At 39.6% G+C, this 25,083-nt stretch overlaps 2 protein-coding genes across 2 annotated transcripts in view; one reads left to right on the forward strand and one right to left on the reverse strand.

Moving 5' to 3' along the window:
• Flo2 (flotillin-2) overlaps positions 1-23,829 on the forward strand; it is a 105,686-nt gene extending 81,857 nt beyond the window's left edge. The window contains exons 2-8 of the mRNA XM_089589543.1: positions 20,366-20,662; positions 20,728-20,960; positions 21,080-21,199; positions 21,280-21,494; positions 21,596-21,779; positions 21,859-22,005; positions 23,288-23,829. Of these exons, the coding sequence (XP_089445669.1) occupies positions 20,366-20,662; positions 20,728-20,960; positions 21,080-21,199; positions 21,280-21,494; positions 21,596-21,779; positions 21,859-22,005; positions 23,288-23,317 (1,226 nt within the window). The 3' untranslated portion in view covers positions 23,318-23,829. The remainder of the gene's footprint in view (positions 1-20,365; positions 20,663-20,727; positions 20,961-21,079; positions 21,200-21,279; positions 21,495-21,595; positions 21,780-21,858; positions 22,006-23,287) is intronic.
• Positions 12,963-15,509, reverse strand: LOC106635905 (glucose dehydrogenase [FAD, quinone]). Its single transcript, XM_014348098.2, has 4 exons — positions 15,305-15,509; positions 15,040-15,210; positions 14,217-14,674; positions 12,963-14,139 (listed from the first exon to the last, which is right to left on the reverse strand). The coding sequence occupies exons 1-4, from the start codon at positions 15,498-15,500 to the stop codon at positions 13,054-13,056; spliced, it is 1,911 nt and encodes a 636-aa protein (XP_014203584.1). The 5' UTR covers positions 15,501-15,509; the 3' UTR covers positions 12,963-13,053.
• Positions 23,830-25,083: the final 1,254 nt, after the last annotated feature.

Consider the following 25,083-nt stretch of genomic DNA (forward strand, 5'->3'; position numbering starts at 1 on the left):
GCCGTAACCGTTTAAGCGCCAATGAGGATTCAACCGACCGAATATTACATCGCCAGCCCACTATATGACTTGGCTTTCATGAAAGGCTACGCGATAAAAAGCTCCCCCTCTACTTGCCGCGTGCGTTCGCGCTTATTTTATTTTTTTTTTTCTCTCCCGTTGCCGGCTTGTTACTCCTCTTTGACTGTTACATCCACGCGAAATCCCCCCAATTATCCAACGGCCCCTCGATGAGCTTTCTTTTCGGGTTTTATCGTCTGTTGTGAAAAATCCTCGTCCTTGGCGGTCGCTCCTGAATTTTCGTTTTTACAATCCAAGCTCGCGAGTAAATTACACTACTGGAGCAGCTTACGTATGGATTTGCCCGAGACTTGCGACAGACGAGTACATGTAGCTTCCTACGCAAGCCTTACACAAGTCTTGGGCGAGGCAGCTTGCAATGTTCGGATACACTCTTTTAGCAACTTTTGTGGCAGACTTACACGACCGAATTAGCGAGCCTTAAGTTTCATTTTCGTAGAACTCTGATATCATTTTGCAATTATAAAGAAAGAGATCGATCCATTTTTTTTTTTTTTTTTTTTTATTATCAAGGCGTCCTTTACTCTTAGTCCCGCTGTACAATGATGCAAAGAAGAAAATAAAGAACATTTTAAAAATGTATCGGAGAAAGGGAGAAAGTGAGGAATAATCATTCGATCAAACATGGTAATTTAAATTAATGCAATTTCACAAGCAGCCGTGCAAAAAATTTGCGTAACGCTTGCATAAGAAGCTGGCGCACTCATATGTAGCAAATCTGTCGCAGGTGTGCTTGAACTTTACAAGGAGCCTTGCAAAAAAACTTACGTTAGGTTTACTTAAGTATCTGGCTCTTAATCGTTTGTTCGGAATCTTCCGGAAATGTGTACAAGATCAAGAGCTTACAACCCATATTTTATATTTATTAGAAGTCAAATGAAGAAATCACGATGATAGAGTACTCCAACCACGCTACGAGAAAAATAAGAAAAATAAAATAAAAATTACTGTGCTGGAATGGTAATCTGGTGTCATCCCGCCGTCTAGGCTGGAATAAAATTATTGTTCCAATAGTAAAAAGTCTCCAGACATGACCAAACACTACCAGATTACCATTCTACCACAGTAATTTTTATTATATTTTTCTCTCAGTACACATATATATAATTTTAAACAATGAGGTATCAGAGTAAAGTATGAAAGTGCAATAAGAAAAAAAAGAGCCAATGACTATTCAACAATTTACGATTTATGACTTTTTAGTTTTGGATAACAGCTCACGTAATTTATTGATAAAAATAAAAAAAATAAATAAACAAAAAGGTTTCAGAATTACCGTACAACACATTCTGATCGATCAATCAAAAATTTAATCTTAGTAAATTCATGAAATCAAAAGTACTTTCACAATTTTATTGAAACCCCTGTGGGTTGGGACGTTACTTTTTTTTTTTTTTAACGTCAGATCGATACGGCAACTCGACGTTAGTCTCAGCCTCGCAGGCGCCTTTCGGTCAATCGAGCTTCCACGACAGCGGCGCCCTACTACACGTTCATCCATGGTCTCCTTTTCTGCGATGTCACGATGTTTGGCGTCACTTAGGGGCCTCCCCTCTGTTCCATGTATCCCTGAATCAATATCCTTTTTTAAGGGTGCTTGTTTGGTTGATTAATTTTTTTTTTTTTTTTTTTTTTTTTACTGTAGCTAATATAAATTGCTTGTGGTTTTTGCGATAATCGTCCGGAAGAATCATTTTTAAATTTTCCAGATCCGAAGGGCTGTAATGTGCAATCGTTGTTATCGAATCGTTGGGAGTTACGGGGTTCCCGCATCGTTTGAAAAAGTTTTTTTTTTTTTTTTTTTTTTTTTTCTCATGGCATCAAAAAAGTGAAAACTTTTCTTGCGCGCCGAGAAAAGAGAAAAAGGCGTTCAAAATAAAAATCAGAGTAACGTGCGGGTGCTTGTTTTGCAAGTGTCCTTCGAATGGCAGATTGTCGTTTAATGGGACACTTACAGAAGCAACGTAACCTGTATTTCAGTCACATACGTGAATATTAACTTTTAGTGATTTTTTTATTTTTTACTGACTGAACATCAAATGCTGATTGTCCAATGTATCATTATAAGATTGTAGGCAAATGAGTAAAAAAAACAATGAAAATGTTTTGACGAGCTGCATGTGTGTGTGTGTGTATACCTGTAACGCATTGTTCAATCACAGTTGGTAACTACAACAGTCATGTCCCCCATGGAACGACTATTTGTACACGTGCTTTGATAAAATTTATCAAGAGACCTGGATTGTGAGGTTGCGTTTTCGTCAGCTAATTTTTGAAGGATCCAACAAAACTTTTGCGGGTATACCGATGCCCTTCCTTCTAGGTAATTTAATGCAAGATAGGCATTAATCAAGTGGGGTAAACACGGCATAATATGAAGGTAAAACTATATCTAAAACGACGTGACGTAAAGGAAGAACAAAAAAACCCCCAGGCAGTTCAAACTTCAGTTGTAGAAATGGAAAAAAGCCGCAAACACCACTTGTGTTAAACAGGGTGGAACAATAAGAACACTTTATTTTTTCTCAATATTTCATATTTGGCTCTGTTTCGTTCAAATTTGATCTTAGCCTGGGCGATCGAAATCGAAGATCGAACTTACATTTATCGCCAGGACTTTTTCCGTTGTGGGGCTCTGGAAAATAAACCCAACGTGTTAGATGACGTGGTTGGAGTCGCACGCAAATACTCGCTGAATCACAGTCCAGTACATTGCGCACGAAGTACTCTGTTTTCTTACGTTTTGGGAAATCCGATAGCGAGCAAGTGTTTTCCAATTTAAAAATTCGAATGACTCTTGCTTCTTTGCCGATACTTTTGTTGGGATTCCCCGGCCTTTAGCTCAACGAGGTCGCAGGGTGACTCTGTTTTTGTTTAATGTAGATAATGACATAAAAATATTTTCTAATTGATTCTTTTTTTTTTTTGGCGCATCGAAGGTATTGGTTTGAGAAAAAAATGTTATTTTTCCAAGCGATGACCTGCTTTTAAATTGTTCAACTGACCTCGAAAGGATGCTAAACTTTCTAAGGAATGATGAGAAAAATCAATGGGTCGGTTTTACTTGAATTAGACATTACCAAACATTGAATTAAACGCGCTTCGAAAAATTTTTCCATGCCGCTAAACGTGTCAAAAACAAGTATGCCAGTCTTGTAATAAAAACCAAATTTTCCTTAATATTGAGTTTTATGAAAGATAATTTTGTAAAATAAACTGAAAGCAATTTTTAAGTCTCAGTTTTAAAAAATTCCACCAAAAACTCTCGACCAAAAACTATTAAACTCTCCGTGACTTACGCCAATAACTTACACGAAGAGATGAAGGAAGAAAAAGGGCACGTGTGGTCGTTCCTAGTAATGTGGGCTACTACCTACAGTGCGTGACAATAGAAGAGCTAATAAATTATCTAGGGTTTATGGGAGACTTGGGATGACGAAAATAAAGAGAGCCAACTTTTTATAGAGTACATTACCTACTTCTTCCATAAAGCATACGAGAGTATAAAAGTGTGATGATTGTGCTCGAATTCGCGGTGACATTGACTTTTTCGAACTGTCTTGGATTTTTTTTTGTGTTTCGAACCACATATCAAAATTCTTCGACAACTGAGAAGATAACATTTTTACTAAATTTTTTCATGTGTTTAAAGTTTCAAACGTTAGAGCCCAACGAAAATCCAAAAAAAAAAATTTTTGTTTTTGTCGTAAATAACCCAATAAACCAACGGCAAGAGGTGTATAATACCGGAAGAAAAACAAAAAAACAACATCTAACCATTTTAAACATAATTATTAACAATCAGAGTAACATACGTATAAAACGAACATTAAGCACTACACCTCTCAGTAATACATGGTGAAAAAAATTCAAAATAAATATTTCTACATACCTCTAGTTGTAAATAATAAATAAAGTACTTTATAGGCATCAGAAACATAACCTCGAAGGGTAATAAACTCCTGAAATTGAAAAAAAGTCGGATATCAGACGTTTTTACGCTACCTACGTCCATTAGGGGCTGCGATAATTGTAAAACGTATAAATATCATTACAAGGTACTACAACTAGTTGCCCTGATTTTTTTCAGAATTAGGAAACCTAACCTCACCGTGCAAAATGTCAAGAAATTCAAGAAAATAGCCTTTTTTCTGCCGTTTTCGGTCATAGTCAGCCATTAGGGGCCCGTAAGGGGTCTGAATGATTTTTATTACTGTCCTTGTATCACATTTAGTACTTGTATTCATTTTAAGCGCTCGGAAACATAACCTCGTTTAGTTATGTGATCTCAATGTTAGAAAAAATTCGAAAAAAAAAAGTTTTTACGCTACCTACGTCCATTAAGGGCTGCGATAATTGTAAAACGTATAAATATCATTACAAGGTACTACAACTAGTTGCCATGATTTTTTTCAGAATTAGGAAACCTAACCTCACCGTGCAAAATGTCAAGAAATTCAAGAAAATAGCCTTTTTTCTGCCATTTTCGGTCATAGTCAGCCATTAGGGGCCCGTAAAGGGTCTTAATGATTTTTATTACTGTCCTTGTATCACATTTGGTACTTATAGTCATTTTAAGCGCTCGGAAACATAACCTCGTTTGGTTATGTGATCTTAATGTTAGAAAAAATTCGAAAAAAGACGTTTTTACGCTACCTACGTCCATTAGGGGCTGCGATAATTGTAAAACGTATAAATATCATTACAAGGTACTACAACTAGTTGCCCTGATTTTTTTCAGAATTAGGAAACCTAACCTCACCGTGCAAAATGTCAAGAAATTCAAGAAAATAGCCTTTTTTCTGCCATTTTCGGTCATAGTCAGCCATTAGGGGCCCGTAAAGGGTCTTAATGATTTTTATTACTGTCCTTGTATCACATTTGGTACTTATAGTCATTTTAAGCGCTCGGAAACATAACCTCGTTTAGTTATGTAATCTCAATGTCAGAAAAAATTCGAAAAAAAGACGTTTTTACGCTACCTACGTCCATTAGGGGCTGCGATAATTGTAAAACGTATAAATATCATTACAAGGTACTACAACTAGTTGCCCTGATTTTTTTCATAATTAGGAAACCTAACCTCACCGTGCAAAATGTCAAGAAATTCAAGAAAGTAGCCTTTTTTCTGCCGTTTACGGTCATAGTCAGCCATTAGGGGCCCGTAAGGGGTCTGAATGATTTTTAATACTGTCTTTGTATCACATTTGGTACTAATACTTATTTTTAGCGCTCGGAAACATAACCTCGTTTGGTTATGTGATCTTAATGTTAGAAAAAATTCGAAAAAAGACGTTTTTACGCTACCTATGTCCATTAGGGGCTGCGATAATTGTAAAACGTATAAATATCATTACAGGGTACTACAACTAAGTGCCCTGATTTTTTTCAGAATTAGGAAACCTAACCTCACCGTGCAAAATGTCAAGAAATTCAAGAAAGTAGCCTTTTTTCTGCCGTTTACGGTCATAGTCAGCCATTAGGGGACCGTAAGGGGTATGAATGATTTTTGATACTGTCTTTGTATCACATTTGGTACTAATACTCATTTTTAACGCTCGGAAACATAACCTCGTTTGGTTATGTGATCTTAATAAAAAAAAAAATTCGAAAAAAGACGTTTTTACGCTACCTACGTCCATTAGGGGCTGCGATAATTGTAAAACGTATAAATATCATTACAAGGTACTACAACTAGTTGCCCTGATTTTTTTCAGAATTAGGAAACCTAACCTCACCGTGAAAAATGTCAAGAAATTCAAGAAATAGCCTTTTTTCTGCCGTTTCCGGTCATAGTCAGCCATTAGGGGCCCGTAAGTGGTCTGAATGATTTTTATTACTGTCCTTGTATCACATTTGGTACTTATAGTCATTTTAAGCGCTCGGAAACATAACCTCGTTTAGTTATGTGATCTTAATGTTAGAAAAAATTCGAAAAAAAGACGTTTTTTCGCTACCTACGTCCATTAAGGGCTGCGATAATTGTAAAACGTATAAATATCATTACAAGGTACTACAACTAGTTGCCCTGATTTTTTTCAGAATTAGGAAACCTAACCTCACCGTGCAAAATGTCAAGAAATTCAAGAAAGTAGCCTTTTTTCTGCCGTTTACGGTCATAGTCAGCCATTAGGGGCCCGTAAGGGGTCTTAATGATTTTTGATACTGTCTTTGTATCACATTTGGTACTAATACTCATTTTTAGCGCTCGGAAACATAACCTCGTTTGGTTATGTGATCTTAATGGAAGAAAAAATTCGAAAAAAGACGTTTTTACGCTACCTACGTCCATTAGGGGCTGCGATAATTGTAAAACGTATAAATATCATTACAAGGTACTACAACTAGTTGCCCTGATTTTTTTTAGAATTAGGAAACCTAACCTTACTGTGCATAATTTCAAGAAATTCAAGAAAATAGCCTTTTTTCTGCCATTTTCGGTCATCGTCAGCCATTAGGGGCCCGTAAGGGGTCTGAATGATTTTTGATACTGTCTTTGTATCACATTTGGTACTAATACTCAGTTTTAGCGCTCGGAAACATAACCTCGTTTGGTTATGTGATCTTAATGTTAGAAAAAATTCGAAAAAAGACGTTTTTACGCTACCTACGTCCATTAGGGGCTACGATAATTGTAAAACGTATAAATATCATTACAAGGTACTACAACTAGTTGCCCTGATTTTTTTTAGAATTAGGAAACCTAACCTTACTGTGCATAATTTCAAGAAATTCAAGAAAATAGCCTTTTTTCTGCCATTTTCGGTCATCGTCAGCCATTAGGGGCCCGTAAGGGGTCTGAATGATTTTTGATACTGTCTTTGTATCACATTTGGTACTAATACTCAGTTTTAGCGCTCGGAAACATAACCTCGTTTGGTTATGTGATCTTAATGTTAGGAAAAATTCGAAAAAAGACGTTTTTACGCTACCTACGTCCATTAGGGGCTGCGATAATTGTAAAACGTATAAATATCATTACAGGGTACTACAACTAGTTGCCCTGATTTTTTTCAGAATTAGGAAACCTAACCTCACCGTGCAAAATGTCAAGAAATTCAAGAAAGTAGCCTTTTTTCTGCCGTTTACGGTCATAGTCAGCCATTAGGGGCCCGTAAGGGGTCTGAATGATTTTTGATACTGTCTTTGTATCACATTTGGTACTTATAGTCATTTTAAGCGCTCGGAAACATAACCTCGTTTAGTTATGTGATCTCAATGTTTGAAAAAATTCGAAAAAAGACGTTTTTACGCTACCTACGTCCATTATGGGCTGCGATAATTGTAAAACGTATAAATATCATTACAAGGTACTACAACAAGTTGTTCTGATTTTTTTCAGAATTAGGAAACCTAACCTCACCGTGCAAAATATCAAGAAATTCAAGAAAATAGCCTATTTTCTGCTGTTTACGGTCATAGTCAGCCATTAGGGGCCCGTAAGGGGTCTGAATGATTTTTATTACTGTCCTTGTATCACATTTGGTACTTATAGTCATTTTAAGCGCTCGGAAACATAACCTCGTTTAGTTTTGTGATCTCAATGTTAGAAAAAATTCGAAAAAAAGATGTTTTTACGCTACCTACGTCCATTAAGGGCTGCGATAATTGTAAAACGTATAAATATCATTACAAGGTACTACAACTAGTTGCCCTGATTTTTTTCAGAATTAGGAAACCTAACCTCACCGTGCAAAATGTCAAGAAATTCAAGAAAATAGCCTTTTTTCTGCCATTTTCGGTCATAGTCAGCCATTAGGGGCCCGTAAAGGGTCTTAATGATTTTCATTACTGTTTTTGTATCACATTTGGTACTTATAGTCATTTTAAGCGCTCGGAAACATAACCTCGTTTAGTTATGTGATCTCAATGTTAGAAAAAATTCGAAAAAAAGACGTTTTTACGCTACCTACGTCCATTAGGGGCTGCGATAATTGTAAAACGTATAAATATCATTACAAGGTACTACAACTAGTTGCCCTGATTTTTTTCAAAATTAGGAAACCTAACCTTACTGTGCAAAATGTCAAGAAATTCAAGAAAATAGCCTTTTTTCTGCCATTTTCGGTCATAGTCAGCCATTAGGGGCCCGTAAAGGGTCTTAATGATTTTTATTACTGTCCTTGTATCACATTTGGTACTAATAGTCATTTTTAGCGCTCGGAATCATAACCTCGTTTAGTTATGTGATCTCAATGTTAAAAAAAATTCGAAAAAAAGACGTTTTTATGCTACCTACGTCGATTAGGGGCTGCGATAATTGTTAAACGTATAAATATCATAAGAAGGTACTAAAACTAGTTGCCCTGATTTTTTTCTGATTTAGGAAACCTAATCTTACTGTGCATAATTTCAAGAAAGTCAAGAAAATAATTAGACGAAATTTTTAGAAAAATATATATTTTAATGGCTGACTATGACCGAAAATCGCAGAAAAAAGGCTATTTTCTTTAATTTCTTGACATTTTGCGCGGTGAGGTTAGGTTTCCTAATTTCGAAAAAAATCAGGGCAACTAGTTGTAGTACCTTGTAATGATATTTATACGTTTTACAATTATCGCAGCCCCTAATGGACGTAGGTAGCGTAAAAACGTCTTTTTTTCGAATTTTTTCTGACATTGAGATTACATAACTAAACGAGGTTATGTTTCCGAGCGCTTAAAATGACTATAAGTACCAAATGTGATACAAGGACAGTAATAAAAATCATTAAGACCCTTTACGGGCCCCTAATGGCTGACTATGACCGAAAATGGCAGAAAAAAGGCTATTTTCTTGAATTTCTTGACTTTTTGCACGGTAAGGTTAGGTTTCCTAATTCTGAAAAAAATCAGGGCAACTAGTTGTAGTACCTTGTAATGATATTAATACGTTTTACAATTATCGCAGCCCCTAATGGACGTAGGTAGCGTAAAAACGTCTTTTTTTCGAATTTTTTCTAACATTGAGATCACATAACTAAACGAGGTTATGTTTCCGAGCGCTTAATATGACTATAAGTACCAAATGTGATACAAGGACAGTAATAAAAATCATTCAGACCCCTTACGGGCCCCTAATGGCTGACTATGACCGTAATTAGCAGAAAAAAGGCTATTTTCTTGAATTTCTTGACATTTTGCAGGGTGAGGTTAGGTTTCTAATTCTGAAAAAAAACAGGGCAACTAGTTGTAGTACCTTGTAATGATATTAATACGTTTTACAATTATCGCAGCCCCTAATGGACGTAGGTAGCGTAAAAACGTCTTTTTTTCGAATTTTTTCTAAAATTGAGATCACATAACTAAACGAGGTTATGTTTCCGAGCGCTAAAAATGACTGTAAGTACCAAATGTGATACAAGGACAGTAATAAAAATCATTAAGACCCTTTACGGGCCCCTAATGGCTGACTACGACCGAAAATGGCAGAAAAAAGGCTATTTTCTTGAATTTCTTGACATTTTGCACGGTGAGGTTAGGTTTCCTAATTCTGAAAAAAATCAGGGCAACTAGTTGTAGTACCTTGTAATGATATTTATACGTTTTACAATTATCGCAGCCCCTAATGGACGTAGGTAGCGTAAAAACGTCTTTTTTTCGAATTTTTTCTAACATTGAGATCACATAACTAAACGAGGTTATGTTTCCGAGCGCTTAAAATGACTATAAGTACCAAATGTGATACAAGGACAGTAATAAAAATCATTAAGACCCTTTACGGGCCCCTAATGGCTGACTATGACCGTAAACGGCAGAAAAAAGGCTATTTTCTTGAATTTCTTGACATTTTGCACGGTGAGGTTAGGTTTCCTAATTCTGAAAAAAATCAGGGCAACTAGTTGTAGTACCTTGTAATGATATTAATACGTTTTACAATTATCGCAGCCCCTAATGGACGTAGGTAGCGTAAAAACGTCTTTTTTTCGAATTTTTTCTAACATTGAGATCACATAACTAAACGAGGTTATGTTTCCAAGCGCTTAAAATGACTATAAGTACCAAATGTGATACAAGGACAGTAATAAAAATCATTAAGACCCTTTACGGGCCCCTAATGGCTGACTATGACCGAAAATGGCAGAAAAAAGGCTATTTTCTTGAATTTCTTGACATTTTGCACGGTAAGGTTAGGTTTCCTAATTCTGAAAAAAATCAGGGCAACTAGTTGTAGTACCTTGTTTTGATATTTATACGTTTTACAATTATCGCAGCTCCTAATGGACGTAGGTAGAGTAAAAACGTCTTTTTTTCGAATTTTTTCTAAAATTGAGATCACATAACTAAACGAGGTTATGTTTCCGAGCGCTAAAAATGACTGTAAGTACCAAATGTGATACAAGGACAGTAATAAAAATCATTAAGACCCTTTACGGGCCCCTAATGGCTGACTACGACCGAAAATGGCAGAAAAAAGGCTATTTTCTTGAATTTCTTGACATTTTGCACGGTGAGGTTAGGTTTCCTAATTCTGAAAAAAATCAGGGCAACTAGTTGTAGTACCTTGTAATGATATTTATACGTTTTACAATTATCGCAGCCCCTAATGGACGTAGGTAGCGTAAAAACGTCTGATATCCGACTTTTTTTCAATTTCAGGAGTTTATTACTCTTCGAGGTTATGTTTCTGATGCCTATAAAGTACTTTATTTATTATTTACAACTAGAGGTATGTAGAAATATTTATTTTGAATTTTTTTTACCATGTATTACTGAGAGGTGTAGTGCTTAATGTTCGTTTTATACGTATGTTACTCTGATTGTTAATAATTAAGTTTAAAATGGTTAGATGTTGATTTTTTTTTTTTTCTTACGGTATTATACACCTCTTGCCGTTGGTTTATTGGGTTATTTACGACAAAAACAAAAATTTTTTTTTTTGGATTTTCGTTGGGCTCCAACGTTTGAAACTTCAAACACATATTTTTTCTAATGATTTTTAAATGTTAAAAAAAATATTTCTAATGACAGATTTCAATCTTCTTGTCGTTAGATAAGATTGTTTACATTTACATTCACAAAAAAACATCTATTTACACGTTTGTTAAAAAAATTTCTTTACGCTCAAAATTTCACATGCTATCCCTGTGAAATATTCTACCTCCCAATAGTTGAAGAAGAAAAATACCTTCCATGTATGTAAGTACAGCTTTTGGTGACAAGTGACGGTGTTATTATAATGTCATTTCCAAGGACGTATAATATATCTTTAGGAGAGAAAGAAAGGCCTAATGTTGTATGAAAAATTAATTATTGCATATAATTACGACTCTTTTTTAAAATACAGAAGAAACTCACAAAAAAGCGCATTTTTAGAGGCCATTGAACTGGAAACTGAAAGTACAAATTTATTTCTCGCTTTTTTTTTTTTTAATTTTTAATTAAGAATAATGAGAGTTATAACTGTTTAAGAAAAAATCATAAGTTGGAAAAAGTCAATTATCACTATAGAAAAATTTATAGAAATTGCTCGATTATAGAGGAATGCAATTTTCAAATCCTCGAAATTCATTGAAATAGTCTTACACATTGCCATTTATTTTTGTCGACTGTTTCATTATTTGACAAATTTAAAGCCTAAAATACATCTCACTTTCGTACCGCAATTTTAAAAGCAACACAATTAATGAATAAACGAAATTATGTAGTAACGTTCTTGTACGCTCAAGTATATATTATGTACAAGTCAACATTTTTAATTAATTTTCCGTTGAAGTATCCCGAAAAACCTTGTAGAAAGATTTTAATGAGAACGTACGAAATTCGAATTCCACTCTTGAAAAAACTCGACTGTGATGGAAATGTATTTTTAATTCGTGTATCTCTTGAGAATACAAGTCAAGGAGGAAATAATTTTGCTTGCATCAAATCGTACCTGTTAATAATAATAAAAATTTAAAAAAATTTATCGTTCAATTTACTCTCGGCTGTTGGCGGAAGCGCATTTGCGAAAAATTCAACTGTCACGTGTTTGCTTACACAAAATATTGAAACATACACATACACCACGCATCGCTGTATTATTCCACAAAACAATAACCCAGAGGAAATAAAAATTTACAACTCTTTTGAAAATATTTTTTTTTAACAAGTGATTTATTGTATCCATATTTCTTTTCTCGCTAAATATATCAAACTAGTTGACGCACTTGTCACGTTTATCTCACACGTTAACATTCATACAAGACCATTTTCACCTTATACATCGATTGCAATGCAAAATATTCTGCTATGCTCATTATGAATTCGTAAGAACACTTTTCACCAATTTGCAATCACCATCATTTCAAATCGACAGTAAAAAAAAAAAAACACGCAAGTCTTGGTGGAGGAAAAAAATTGTCACACTAACAAGAGTATTCACTGTTTAAAAACTATGTAAACTCAACAAAGTAAAACTTGTGCTTCCCTTTACGAAAGTCTTGGATGAAACAAATGTTTTTCACTCGCGACGTTTTTTCATTCAGCATCGCGTAGCCATTATAAAGAATAGCGTCGGCAAATATATACAATACACAAAGTTTTCAAGACATGATTGACCTACTTCCCGACACCTTGGCGTGTCGAGAACGCAACATAATTATCATCCGCCTATAATTCAGCAGACACCAATAACTCTGTCGTACTTGTTCCTTTACGGGTATACACCCTCTTCGGTTGAGCCGGTAAATCAATAATCCACCGAATCCGTATTTCAACCAAAAAACGTCTATACCCACACATCCTTCATCCCTCTCGTCGCAAAAGTTACAAGGTTTTACACACTTCAAGGCTCGTTACACGATAGACTGATGTACTATACTTGAGTAATACTGGACGAATACGTTATGTTCGCGATGACGTATAATCATGGATATGACTTAATCTACTGAGCACGATGAGCTACATTGATGCGATCGCCGTGAACCCTGTATATACTTGGGATTGATTATTTGAAAAAAAAAAAATCAAAGTCCAAATCATATCCCCAAGAGCATCACTTTTGCAAGGGGGCTCAGTGTATCCGTATCAGTCCCCTGCGCGCCTGCCTGTGCACAACGTTAGCCTGCATCAGCGCGAGCCAGTACTCCTTGATCATGTCGCTCGCCTTCTCGCCGACCATGATCACGGGGGCGTTGGTGTTGCCGCTTATCTGGTTCGGCATGATCGACGCATCCGCGACCCTCAGGCCCTTGACCCCGTAAACCCTCAGCTCGGGATCGACGACCGCCTGGTGGTCCCAGTGGGGGCCCATTTTGCAAGTGCCCACCGGGTGGTAGACCGTGGCCGAGTAGTGCCTGATCATGCACCGCCAGTAATCGTCGCTGTACAACACGAGGTGCGAACAGCCGGGAAACGGCACGGGATTGAGCTCGCTGCCGTACTTACGGAAGGCCCGCGTCCTGCTCAGCGCTATCGCGATCTTCAAACCCTCGACCAGCACCTCCAGGTCGTGCGGCTCCTTGAAGTAATTCGGGTAAATGAGGGGATGGTCGAAGGGATTCTTGCTGCGTAGCCTTATCAAGCCCTTGCTACGGGGCCTCAGCAGCATGGGCAGCACGCTCCAGGCGTCCCTGTTGCTTATGCGTCCGAAGACGGCGTCGTAGAACCGGCCGGTTAGACCGTGGATCTTGCGGATCTGCCGGCCGCCGTCCGAGTTGGTCGAGCCCGAGACGAAGTGGAGCTCGATGTCCGGAAAGTCGGCGCTGGCGTTGGCGTACTTGGTGTTGACGAAAGCGAGGCCCTCGACGCCCCCGAGGACGGTGAGGGGCCCCGTGCCCCAAATGGCGTACTGCATAACGGCGTTTAGGCTGTAGAGCCGGCTCTCCACCATCGAGACCTCCTGGTTCACCAGAAAGGTCAGCCCACCCACGCCTATGTGGTCCTGTAGGTTGTCGCCGACGCTCAGCTCCTGGATCACAGGGATGCCCAGTTGGGTGAGGTGCTCCTTGGGGCCGATGCCCGACAGCATCAACAGCTGCGGCGAGTTTACGGCCCCGCCAGACAGGACGACCTCCTTCTTGGCTCGGATCCGGTACACCTGCTTGTCGCGCATGAACTCGACGCCGTACGCGCGCTTGCTCACTGGGTCTATCAGCACCTGGAAAAGTATTGTGTTTCGTTGCGTGGTTCGTGCGATTTTTCATATTCATCGGTGATGGTATAATATATACGTACCTTGGTGACGTGGGAATTCATGGCTATGTGGAGGTTCTTCCTGAGCCTCGCGGGCCTGAGGAAGGCCTTGGCGGTTGAGCAGCGGCTGCCCCGTCTGATGGTGCCCTGGGCAATCATGAAGCCGGTGTGGTACTCGCCGTTAATGTCCCGGTTCTCGTACCCCATCTCCTTGCCGGCCTCGACGAAGGCAGTGGCCAAGGGCGTGTGCCAAGGGGCCTCTTGGACGGTGAGGTAGCCACCCGTCGTGTGGTAAGGCGTGCGCGCCAGATAGGGGTTCTGGTTGTCCTCGGACTTCATGAAGTAGCGCAGGGCCTCGGACGAGTTCCAGCCGTAGTTGCCCTGCTCCTGCCACAGGTCGTAGTCCTTGCGGTTGCCCCGTAGGTACAGCATGTAGTTCAGGACGCTCGAGCCGCCGATCACTTTGCCCCGTGGCCAGTTGCACCGACCGCCCTCCATGGCTACATTTTGCAACGAAGTTGGTTATTGTGTTAGCGCATCTGCCATTTTTGCCGCTCATCATGATAATGTGTGCGTGTGTTGTTTTGTTTTTTTTCACCCCTCGTCGAGTCAGAACTTTTTTTTTTATCGAAACGGAAGATGGTAAATTGGAGTTTGGAAAATCATCCCGAGGCAGCAAGGGTGTTTAAAACGTTAAAATTTCAGGCGAAATGTTGTAAAAAAAAAAAAAAAAAAAAAAAAACAACTTGAATGGAAATGCTCGATTTGCGAATCGCCTTAAAAAAGTCAGCCACTGGGCTTAAAACAGAGTATGTCACTTTGACGAGGGAAACAGTGTTGTTCGTGATGTGTGAGTATAATTTACCAAGGCAGGAGTCCCCCTGAGGCTCGGTCTTGTACATCCAATCGAGTTTGCTCAGCTGCAGGTAACCCGCGAGTAGCGGCACGTCGGATATTTCGGTCTCGTCACCGCCCGCTTCCAACAGCAGGACGTTCCAGTTCTCTATCTCGCTTAGCCGACTGGCCACCACTGCCCCTGTGGTATCCAAAAATCCAAAAGTACGCGAATCAGTAAATATAGAAATAAACAAGGTGGAAAAAAAAATGAACAAAAATGTATTAAAACTCACCCGCCGAGCCCGCCCCGACCACGATGAAGTCGTAGGAGGGCAGGAGTAGCTCCGAGGGTACGTCGATCGGCCGTGACTCGGGATCCATGACCTCGTACTGGAAGTAGACGATCGCAGCGGCTAGGGTTGGGATGAACCAGGCCAGACTCCCGGTCGCCGAGCTCGCCGTTGCCGAAAGGATGTTTTGCAGATCCATCCTCGCGTCCTTCCTGTCTTTTGCTTGTTCTTCCCCCTTTAATTTTTTTTTTTATTTTTTTTTTTTTTTTCACTACTTTTTCATTTGTACATCAGGATCGGATGGAAGAAGTAGTCGAACTCCCGATCCTTTGATGGTTTTTTTTTCGACTACTGAAAATACGAACCGATACGAACGGCGTTCAATTGATTTGAAAGAAAACAATGGAAAGTGGTTATTTTGCGAATGTTAAAAAGGCGGCGTTTTGATTTTTGAAGGAAAAAGCTACGAGAAAGATAAATAGCAAATACAATAATTAAAAAAAAAAAAATTTTTTTGTTATTTAAAGTATCCTTACAAAAATCAAGGTATTTATTTCCCACCAAAGTGTCAGTATTACGGACTATTTATATTAAAAATCCTGTACTTTGATATTGCATCGAATATACGTCGGATGAATATAATTTAAAAAATAAATAAATAAATAAACTCCAAAGATCGTACCCAAATACTATCGCGAAGACACTTTAGACGAATCGATCGATAAGCAGCGACGTACTTCTATGATATCTCTATTGGCTAAGGATTGACGAAAGACTGAGCCGATCCCGGTGACTTTTACCAGAGTCGTTAAAGGAAGAGCCACTGGCCAGCAGCCTCCGTTTGGTGATAAAAAAAGAGAGAATAAGAAGACGAACAAGAAAAAGGTGGGGGTGGAAACGCGTGAGCAACACAGGCTTAATCGAAATGCCTGTATACAGTCCACTACTTTACATCGCGATCACGTTGTGGCGTGTAAAAAAAGTATCAGCTATCTGATGAGTGAAAAGACAATTCATTTTGTACTCTTTTTTTTTTAATTTAGTTAATTAATTTTTTTTTTTCATCAATCAAGATGATTTACTTTTCTGTACGAGTGTGAGATATTATTATTTTCAGTATAAAAAATTAAAAAATCCTTTTTTTATCCCTAAAACTTTTTGCGATCGCTTAATTGAATTCCGCTCGATTCGTCTACGACATGTCTCCCATTTGTATAGCTTATCTCAATAGCTTTGGCTCTGTAATGCCCATACTTATGCAAATTGAAGAAACACACCCCGCGCGTGAGAAAAATTTCAAATATTTTTGACGAAGGACGTCGTCTACTGATTGATTATTCATGGCGAAAAATTCCAAAGATCCGGAATTTTTATGTCCTTACTCGCGGTAAACAATATTAACGTTTCGACACCACAAAATTCCCGCCGTAAAACTCAATAAGAGTACACACGATTATCCCCGCAAGGAAAGAGCCAAAAATCAGAGCGCTATCGTATTCCCGGTGGCGTTCGAAACATCCTGTTCACCACCCACCAGTCCTCCTCTACAGAAAGGATTACGCAATCAAAGCGAGCACGTTGGCTCCGTGAATTCGTAGTTTCACATTTTTTGTTTGGCTGACGTATCGCTGCATGCCAGACACGTTCCTACCCGGCAATACTGTGTTGCGCGACTGACAGCATAGGTATACGTGGGGGAGGGAGGGCACGTGCACGGCCAAGCTTTGCCCAACTCGGGTTTGATCCACAAGTTTTAAACGACATCATTAATCCCTTTGATTTGCTTTTCGTGCCCAACCAACTGTGTTGTACTTTGAATTCGAGTGTAATCGTTGAAGCTTCGCGTGTTGACAAAAAAAAAAAAAAAAAAAATCCATAAATGACACATGACAGTGAAAAAAATAGATGTATAAATGTCAGCAAGGAGTTTAATAGTCAAGAGTGTCGAGGTTATACAGGGGGAGGGGGGCTTGAGGCTGTAATAAAATACTGCGGGTGCCATTGGCATTCCTGTACCGTTTGAGGACTCTCGTGTGTATACGATCGGAATCTGCCTTGACTCGTCGTGACATTCATCCAATCGCGGACGTTTTGAAAATCGTTAATTACCAGAGCACATATCGATTTCGAGGCACATATTTTCATAATATACCCATAAATATACGATCGCTATAACCACACGAGCCTCGAGGTGGTATGTATACCGATTTTGCGCGCTTTTTCGAAATGATCGGTTCGGCTAAAGTCACTTTATAATTATACGAGATGTTGTTTCGTGAACTATGTCAAACTGTGGTCAACAAGAGGTATATTATGTCGTGCACCTGTGAACTTACTTCCGTGAGAAAATGACGATACTCGGGTGCGCGCGCGTCTCACAAAACGGCAAAATTCTGGGCCATCGCGGTTAAGGCTTTCCGTGCCAAAAGAGACAAAGACCGATTTGCCGGTCCTCCTTTCGTCCACCCACGCGATCCTCGAGCTGCAACTCACTATTGTTTTGACCGATGGTAAAAAAGGCGCGTTTTTCTTACCTCTCCAAGAAAAATATCCGCCAAAAGTGAGCACTAAACCAAATGACGTACGGTCGTCATGACCGGTTCATCCACCACGGCACAAGTAAACACCCGAACGACAACTCTCACACGCGTGTACGCGAATCTTCTCGAAGTCCTCCGTCGAAGGAAGAAGAGAAAGGAGCACCACGTATAGATTGATGAAACTACGGCTTTCGCACGCCCGGAAAACCGGAAGATCGAGCTCGCCGGGCGATGTACGGCCAAAGGAATAAGAAAACTCGAGGAGCGAGCAGCAGCATCTGATGTTCTCTGCCGCGGGTCGACCGTGACCTTGCGCGCGCCGGCTGGTCGATCATTGCGGCGATGGCCGAGTCGACTCTCCGCGCGGCGCAAGTAACGGTCTCTTCCTCCTCCTCCTCCTCCTCGCTATATGCTGTATTTATATATATACACTCACCTGCAGCGAACGACTCCTTTCTTTTTTTTCATTGTTGCCGGGGATTTGTTTTCAAAACTTATACCCGTGAACTTACGCCTGACCCCGAGTAATTCGTGCAAGCGTGCGCGTTAATGTTACAGGAGACGATTTCGTTAGATGAGGTTTACGTCCAAAAGATGAACTTTACTCTTGGTCGCCTATACGGATGATTCGGCGCTTTCTCTGGAAAAACTTTCTCATCGAGCTCGCATATCCTTTCTCTCTCTCTCTCTCTCTGGTCCCTTTTCCATTTGAATCCTACATACGTACCTACCAATGAATATTTATGTCGTTGTTACCTCACACCCGTGTCGGGTAAAAGTTGAGCGTAAGTTACGTAAAGCTTGTATGGGAAATAAAAAATTCTCCGGTGTTTGGTCGAAAGGGGGGAAAGAAAAGGAGCGTCATGGGTGGTGTGTACGTGACTGTCGCGTCGATGGGGAATCCCGCCGGTGAAATGCATCGATGCGTCTCGAGAAAAATCGGTTGTAATACCTTTACTTGTTGGGCCGAATGTCGTGAAACGGCCCGATCGGGGAGTGACAATCGGATAGCATCGGACAGCCGGGCGGTGACGTCACCTCGTCGGTGTGCCACAACGGGAACCCAAACGATGAGTGCCGTATACAGTGCGTGTGCGCGTGTAAGTGTAGCGCCGACCTACTTGTCGAGGCGATTGGAATTCGTAAATAATACCTGTACACCGTAACTCGCGTACAGGGTTATTCTTGGACTATTTTTTTTTTTCCTCCTCTTTCGAGTTCTGGTGCCAAGAATGGGGAAACTCTTGCTTTACTTTTCCGCTATCGTGCGTTGGCTGCGACGATTTTTGTGAAGTGGCCTTTTTTTCGGAAATCAACTGGTGTTTGCATACGATTTTTTTTTTTTAACTCATAAACCAGACAAGATACAAGAAAACCCACATAGTCAAAAAAAAACCGCAGATTTAAAATCATAATAAAAACAGATGTATAAATAATAAAGCAACCGATAGGTGTACATTTTTTTTCTTATACTAAAGTGATTTCACTATCTTTACTAAATAGGTATACGTACAAAGGTAAAAAGTACAACTAATGTTTTTTTATTTTTTTTAATTTCTTTTTACCGCTGTACCCTAACTCTCTCACAGTATACTTATAATGATTTTTCTTGCGAGAGCGCGTGTTATTTGCCGCCCCAGTGAAAACGTAAGTAAGTTGTATACCCACCTACCTACCTACTTACTTGCGGTAGCTTGACCTACTTTTTCTCTCTAATTTTTCTGTCGTCGCGTCTACTTACCTGTTGTTCGTCACGTAAGCCACGAAGGAGGCTCCATCACTTAGGTACTGCAGTAGTCAATTCAGTGACGATTGACGTGTGATGTCACTTGACGGAAGCTTTCATTAATGCTACAGTAGTTTGTTAGTAGTGAAGTCTTTGTTTTATTTTCAACTGAACCTATACCTGCTATCGTATCCAATATTTTATTGCGCTCGCTTCGTGTAGGTATAGAAAAATGTGTACACTCCATTTTAATAGTTTAATTGATGGTCAAAAGTTTGCTAACTTTGAATCGAATAATCTCGGGATTTTTATCGCGAACCCGCGAAAATCAGGATACCAGTGGTCGCACGCGACGCGATTTTCTCTTTTTTTTCTCTTTCTTTTCTTTTCGCCACCTCTCACCCATACAAAAGTAAAGTTTTACTATTTCAAAGCTCTATGTTATCCCTCCCGGGTTTTTTCTGTCAAAGGACGACCAAAATGTAAGATCCTTTGGTTGGTTGCACGAACTCGTCAGCTATATCCGCCCACACGTAGATTTGGGCTACACGTATCACCTGGAAACTTGACACGTATACCTAAAGTGCTCGCAATCGAAATAAGCAAGCGGGCGGTTATTATGACGAAATTCTCTCAGGTGCGCGTTGCGCGTGACTCTATACGCGCGTAAAAAAACTTGGTTGCGCATGAGTAGGAAAAAGGAAACATATACATATAACGTGAACTTTTTGAATGATCAACGGTATGAAAAATGAAAAAGAAGGGAAAAAAGGTAATAATCAAACGAAACATTTACAGGAGGATGCTGCGGCTCCATGAAAAAGCGGACGATAGTGGGCGGCTACGCGTTCACCTGGTGGTTCGTCACGGACGTACAGCGGCTCTCCCTCGAGGTCATGACCCTGAACCCGGTGTGCGAGAGCGTCGAGACGGCCCAGGGCGTCCCCTTGACCGTGACCGGGGTCGCTCAGTGCAAAATCATGAAGGCCGACGAGCTCCTGCACACCGCCAGCGAGCAATTCCTCGGGAAAAACGTCCACGAGATCAAGTCCACCATACTGTCGACCCTCGAGGGACACTTGCGCGCCATTCTCGGTATGAAAGTTTCATACCTTGTCCCCCCTTCCACTGCTCGTATTGACATTCCCGCTGTTCGACAGGTACCCTATCGGTCGAGGAGGTCTACAAGGACAGGGACCAATTCGCGGCGCTGGTGCGCGAAGTCGCGGCCCCGGACGTCGGGCGCATGGGCATCGAGATACTCTCGTTCACCATCAAGGACGTGTACGATGACGTCCAGTACCTCGCCTCGCTCGGCAAAGCCCAGACAGCGGCCGTCAAGCGGGACGCCGATGTCGGTGTCGCCGAAGCAAACCGCGATGCTGGGATCAGGGTAACTTATCCCACTTTTTAGCTTACACACGTGTATACACCTATATATACGTAAACTTGCCGCATCGGTACGGGACAATGTATTATGTAGTGTATAATCACCTTGTAATTGTCGCGTAGGAAGCCGAGTGCGAAAAAGCGGCGATGGACATAAAGTACAACACCGACACGAAAATCGAGGACAACGCGCGGCTGTACCAACTGCAAAAGGCCAATTTCGATCAGGAAGTCAACACGGCGGTACGTATAGTATATATATGTATAAAACATCGTGACATATATGTACGAGGGAGGTACAAGTGTTTGGTTGTATATTGCAGAAGGCGGAGGCCCAGCTGGCGTACGAGCTCCAGGCGGCTAAAATCCGCCAGCGGATACGAAACGAGGAGATTCAGATCGAGGTGGTGGAGCGGCGCAAGCAGATCGAGGTCGAGGAGCAGGAGGTGCGCAGGAAGGAGCACGAGCTTCAGAGTTTGGTCAGGCTGCCGACAGAGGCGGAGAGCTACAAGATCGGCAAGGTGTCCGAGGGCAAGAGGTCAGTCCGTGTTTGGTTTTATCATGTACACGCGCGTTGTTTCCCTTGGTACACTTACCCTTGTTTTTTTGATATGATTGTCGCGTCGCGTTGGTAATCAGGTCACAGACGGTGGAGTCTGCCAAGGCCGAGGCCGAGCGCATCAAGCTGATCGGCGAGGCAGAGGCCCAGGCGCTCAAGGCGATCGGTATCGCCGAGGCGGATCGCATGCAGATGAAGGCTGCCATTTACAAGAAGTACGGCGAAGCGGCCATACTCAATCTCGTGCTCAACGCGATGCCCAAGGTAATAATATCGATGATGATGATGATGATGATTAAAAATTATACTGGTATATACATGTGTGTTTTCGCATTGGTTGCAGATCGCAGCCGAGGTGGCAGCGCCACTGGCCCGTACCGAGGAGATCGTGATGTTGGGAGGCAACGACATGACGAGTGGAGAGATAACGCGCCTCATCGGCCAGGTGCCGCCGGCCGTGCAGGCCCTCACCGGAGTTGATCTCTCGAAAGTAAGGCTCAAGAAAAAGAGCATCGAGCCCGTTAAGAAATAAGCTTACGGCTCAGGAAAGCTCGTTTGGCTTTGCCAATACTAATCACCATAAGATTCATTGCTTGCATTCTTACACATACGTATAAATATCACCGTAAAGGATAAGCTGCTCTCTTTCTCTCGATTGTTTCGAAAAAAATGGGGGGGGAGGAGGGTATAGGAGATCGGAAAGAGCACTGCATGTTGATTTGTTTGCGTCGCACGCAACTTGACCGATTTTTTGTGGTTTTGATTGTGTACGTACGCAGGTGAAAATGACAATGTTGTGCATACGAGCACGCACCTCTGTGCGAGGGACGATGACTTTTTTTTCTTTCTTTTTTTTTCCCGAGAGACTCGCGAGGTACTTGCAACAGTGACGATTGTCAGCCTTATACAATCGAATCGATTTAAACTCGCTCGATGCCTTTATATTGTACTATCATTACTATTATTGTTTCCAGCTGCGTTGGGCTTTCATTGATATTGCACTGACCACTTCTCTCGCTTCTGACTGAAACATTTTTTTTGTTTTTGTTTCCTATGCTAATCGCTTTGCACTGACGAGTAATAAGGTACTCTAGCCATTGATTACTTGTATTTCAGGTAAATCGATATTTTTTTCACAAGATATATAGTAATATTATACACATGTGTATGTGTATTCGTTTGAAAGTACAAACACTATTTTTGATGCACCAAATTAGAGATACTTACCTTATAATAATTATCACGTTGTGTTCGTATTGTGACTATTTTTACTATGGATTAAAAAACCACTTTGCTATTCTTATTCGTACAGTCAATTTCTAATTTCGAAGATTCCTAATGTTTCGCCAAGTGTCTTAATTTCATTTATTCTCTCTAAAATCGATCATTTTATTATAATATTAATTTATCTTTATACTTTCATGATTAATTTAACACTAAAAAAATTTTATGATACAATTACAGTATTAATAATAAGCCTTGATATGGTACAACCAAAGAGGAAACTCTGACTTAAACATACGCGCCAAGTATATAAGTGTTAAACTATAACAGAATCATCGTAGACAATCGCTTTTCGCTTAAATTCATCCAAGCGAATGCTTTTTCCTAAAAATCACCAAACATAGAAATGTACGCAAAAAGAAAGTAACAAAAAAAATTTCATGCTTCACTAACATGTTCATGCTCATCCTTAACAATTTTATAAGTTTTGAAATGTACGCTACGTTGTTAAAAACACGGACGATGGTACGATGGTACGATGGTTTCAGGTACTAGGAAAAATTCCGGGCGCCAAGTAATTAACAGCGAGAGAGAAAGAGCGGAGGTGGCAGCTATCAAGGTGATGACGGCACACTGAACAGAGAAAGAAAAAAAGGCCCCGCTTACACACAAACATTCACACACACGATTCACGAAAAAAAAAAAAAAAAACAAGTAAATGTAATAAACAAAAAGAAAAAATCAATACAAATTTACAACTACACTTTATGAGGCGGTGGTTTGCTGGTGGAATGGAAAGAGAGTGAGACTCGAGGACGATCGAATGTACAATGTACAGTAAGAATTTTCGTGCGTTTCGATGAGAAATATGATTAATTTAAAGTGTGTGTGTGTGTTGCTTTAGCGCATTTTTTCGTTTTCCCTCATCAGAGATGACGGAAGGCAAGAATAACAAAGCGCGGTCTTGAGAATCAAATTCGATATTCTCCTTAGTTAAATGACATTAAACGAGAATATGATGAATCCACCTTTATTGTGTTTATTTATACTTTTTGTCAATAAATTTTTTAGAAAAAAAAAAAAAAAAAAAAAATTGCGTGATGATTTTCATTTTCAACTCTTCAAACTTGCAAAGATTCAAGAAAAAATGCGCGAGTTTATCAGCCCCTTCCTCTCTGATCGCCAAGATGAAAACGATTTACACCTGTTGCCTCCTTGTTAAGCCATTCAAGTTAGTCAATCTTTGTTTTATTTTAAAAAGATATATATTATATTTATGTGTACATGTAACTTTCGCTTTTCTTCTGTTTTTGAAATCACAACTGTAAACTGCAACGTAATAATAGTGTCTCATATAAAACTCCACTTGTACATTTCATTGTTATTGAGCTTTAAATCGTCACTACGAAAAATGGCACAAATATAATCGATATTAAATGTAATGGCGGAAATGTACTTTCCGTGAAAGGAGGAAATAGTATTTCATTGACAGATAAAAAATCATCTTTCATATGTTTGAATCAAGTTTGAAAATAAACGCAACATTTTTTTTAATCTAACGACACTAACTTGAATGAAACGCAACATTTTGACGTTAAGTCATTGCCCTTAACGATGTAAAAAAAAAAATTTATTTACATTGCCTAACGTAGTGGACGATTTCAAGCAGCTTGATAACGATAAAAACGTAAAATGTATCTAATTTTATTGAAATTGCTGTGCGAATTAAATTGGTGATGCAAACTTGGCAAATAATGCTAAAATGAAACGATGACGATAGAAACGTGTCGAAACATTATTAGGCATAGTTAAAATTCCAAAAGTTCATGTATATTTTTGCAATTAGAAAAGTACAATTTTCTCGATCAAGCTGTGTTCATTGTGAGTAGGAAATCTCTCGTAGATTGAATAATTAATGTATCGAGTCCCTCCTGGAGTAAAAGTGTGTAAATACTGAAAGTAGAATGGCTTTTTGACCGTCTGCTTCGACAAATATAGATGAAAATTAACAGCTTTATCTTGCAAATATCTTTTTTGTTTGTCCACCCACTAATGAACAACAATTGCATCATTGTAGTACAGAACTTGCACTTGGATATAAGGAATGATAGTTATTATGATATAAATAAGACACAAATTTATTTAATTTAAAGTAAAAAATTATACCACGAAAGTGAATAAAGTTCAAAGAAACTGTTTGTATTTCCTTCTGTCTAAGACTATAGTTGCATAAGAGTTTACAAGAAAAAAAAAAAACCGTAAGTCAATGAAATCGCAATGTAAAAAAAATGACATACGTCTTTCACGAGCACTTTTACAAATTCTTTTATTTGATGCTTTTTGA

This window comes from Copidosoma floridanum, unplaced genomic scaffold, assembly GCF_036245765.1.
Source record: "Copidosoma floridanum isolate Cflo_tuat_1 unplaced genomic scaffold, Cflo_Japanese_pri ptg000009l, whole genome shotgun sequence".
NCBI lineage: Eukaryota > Metazoa > Arthropoda > Insecta > Hymenoptera > Encyrtidae > Copidosoma > Copidosoma floridanum.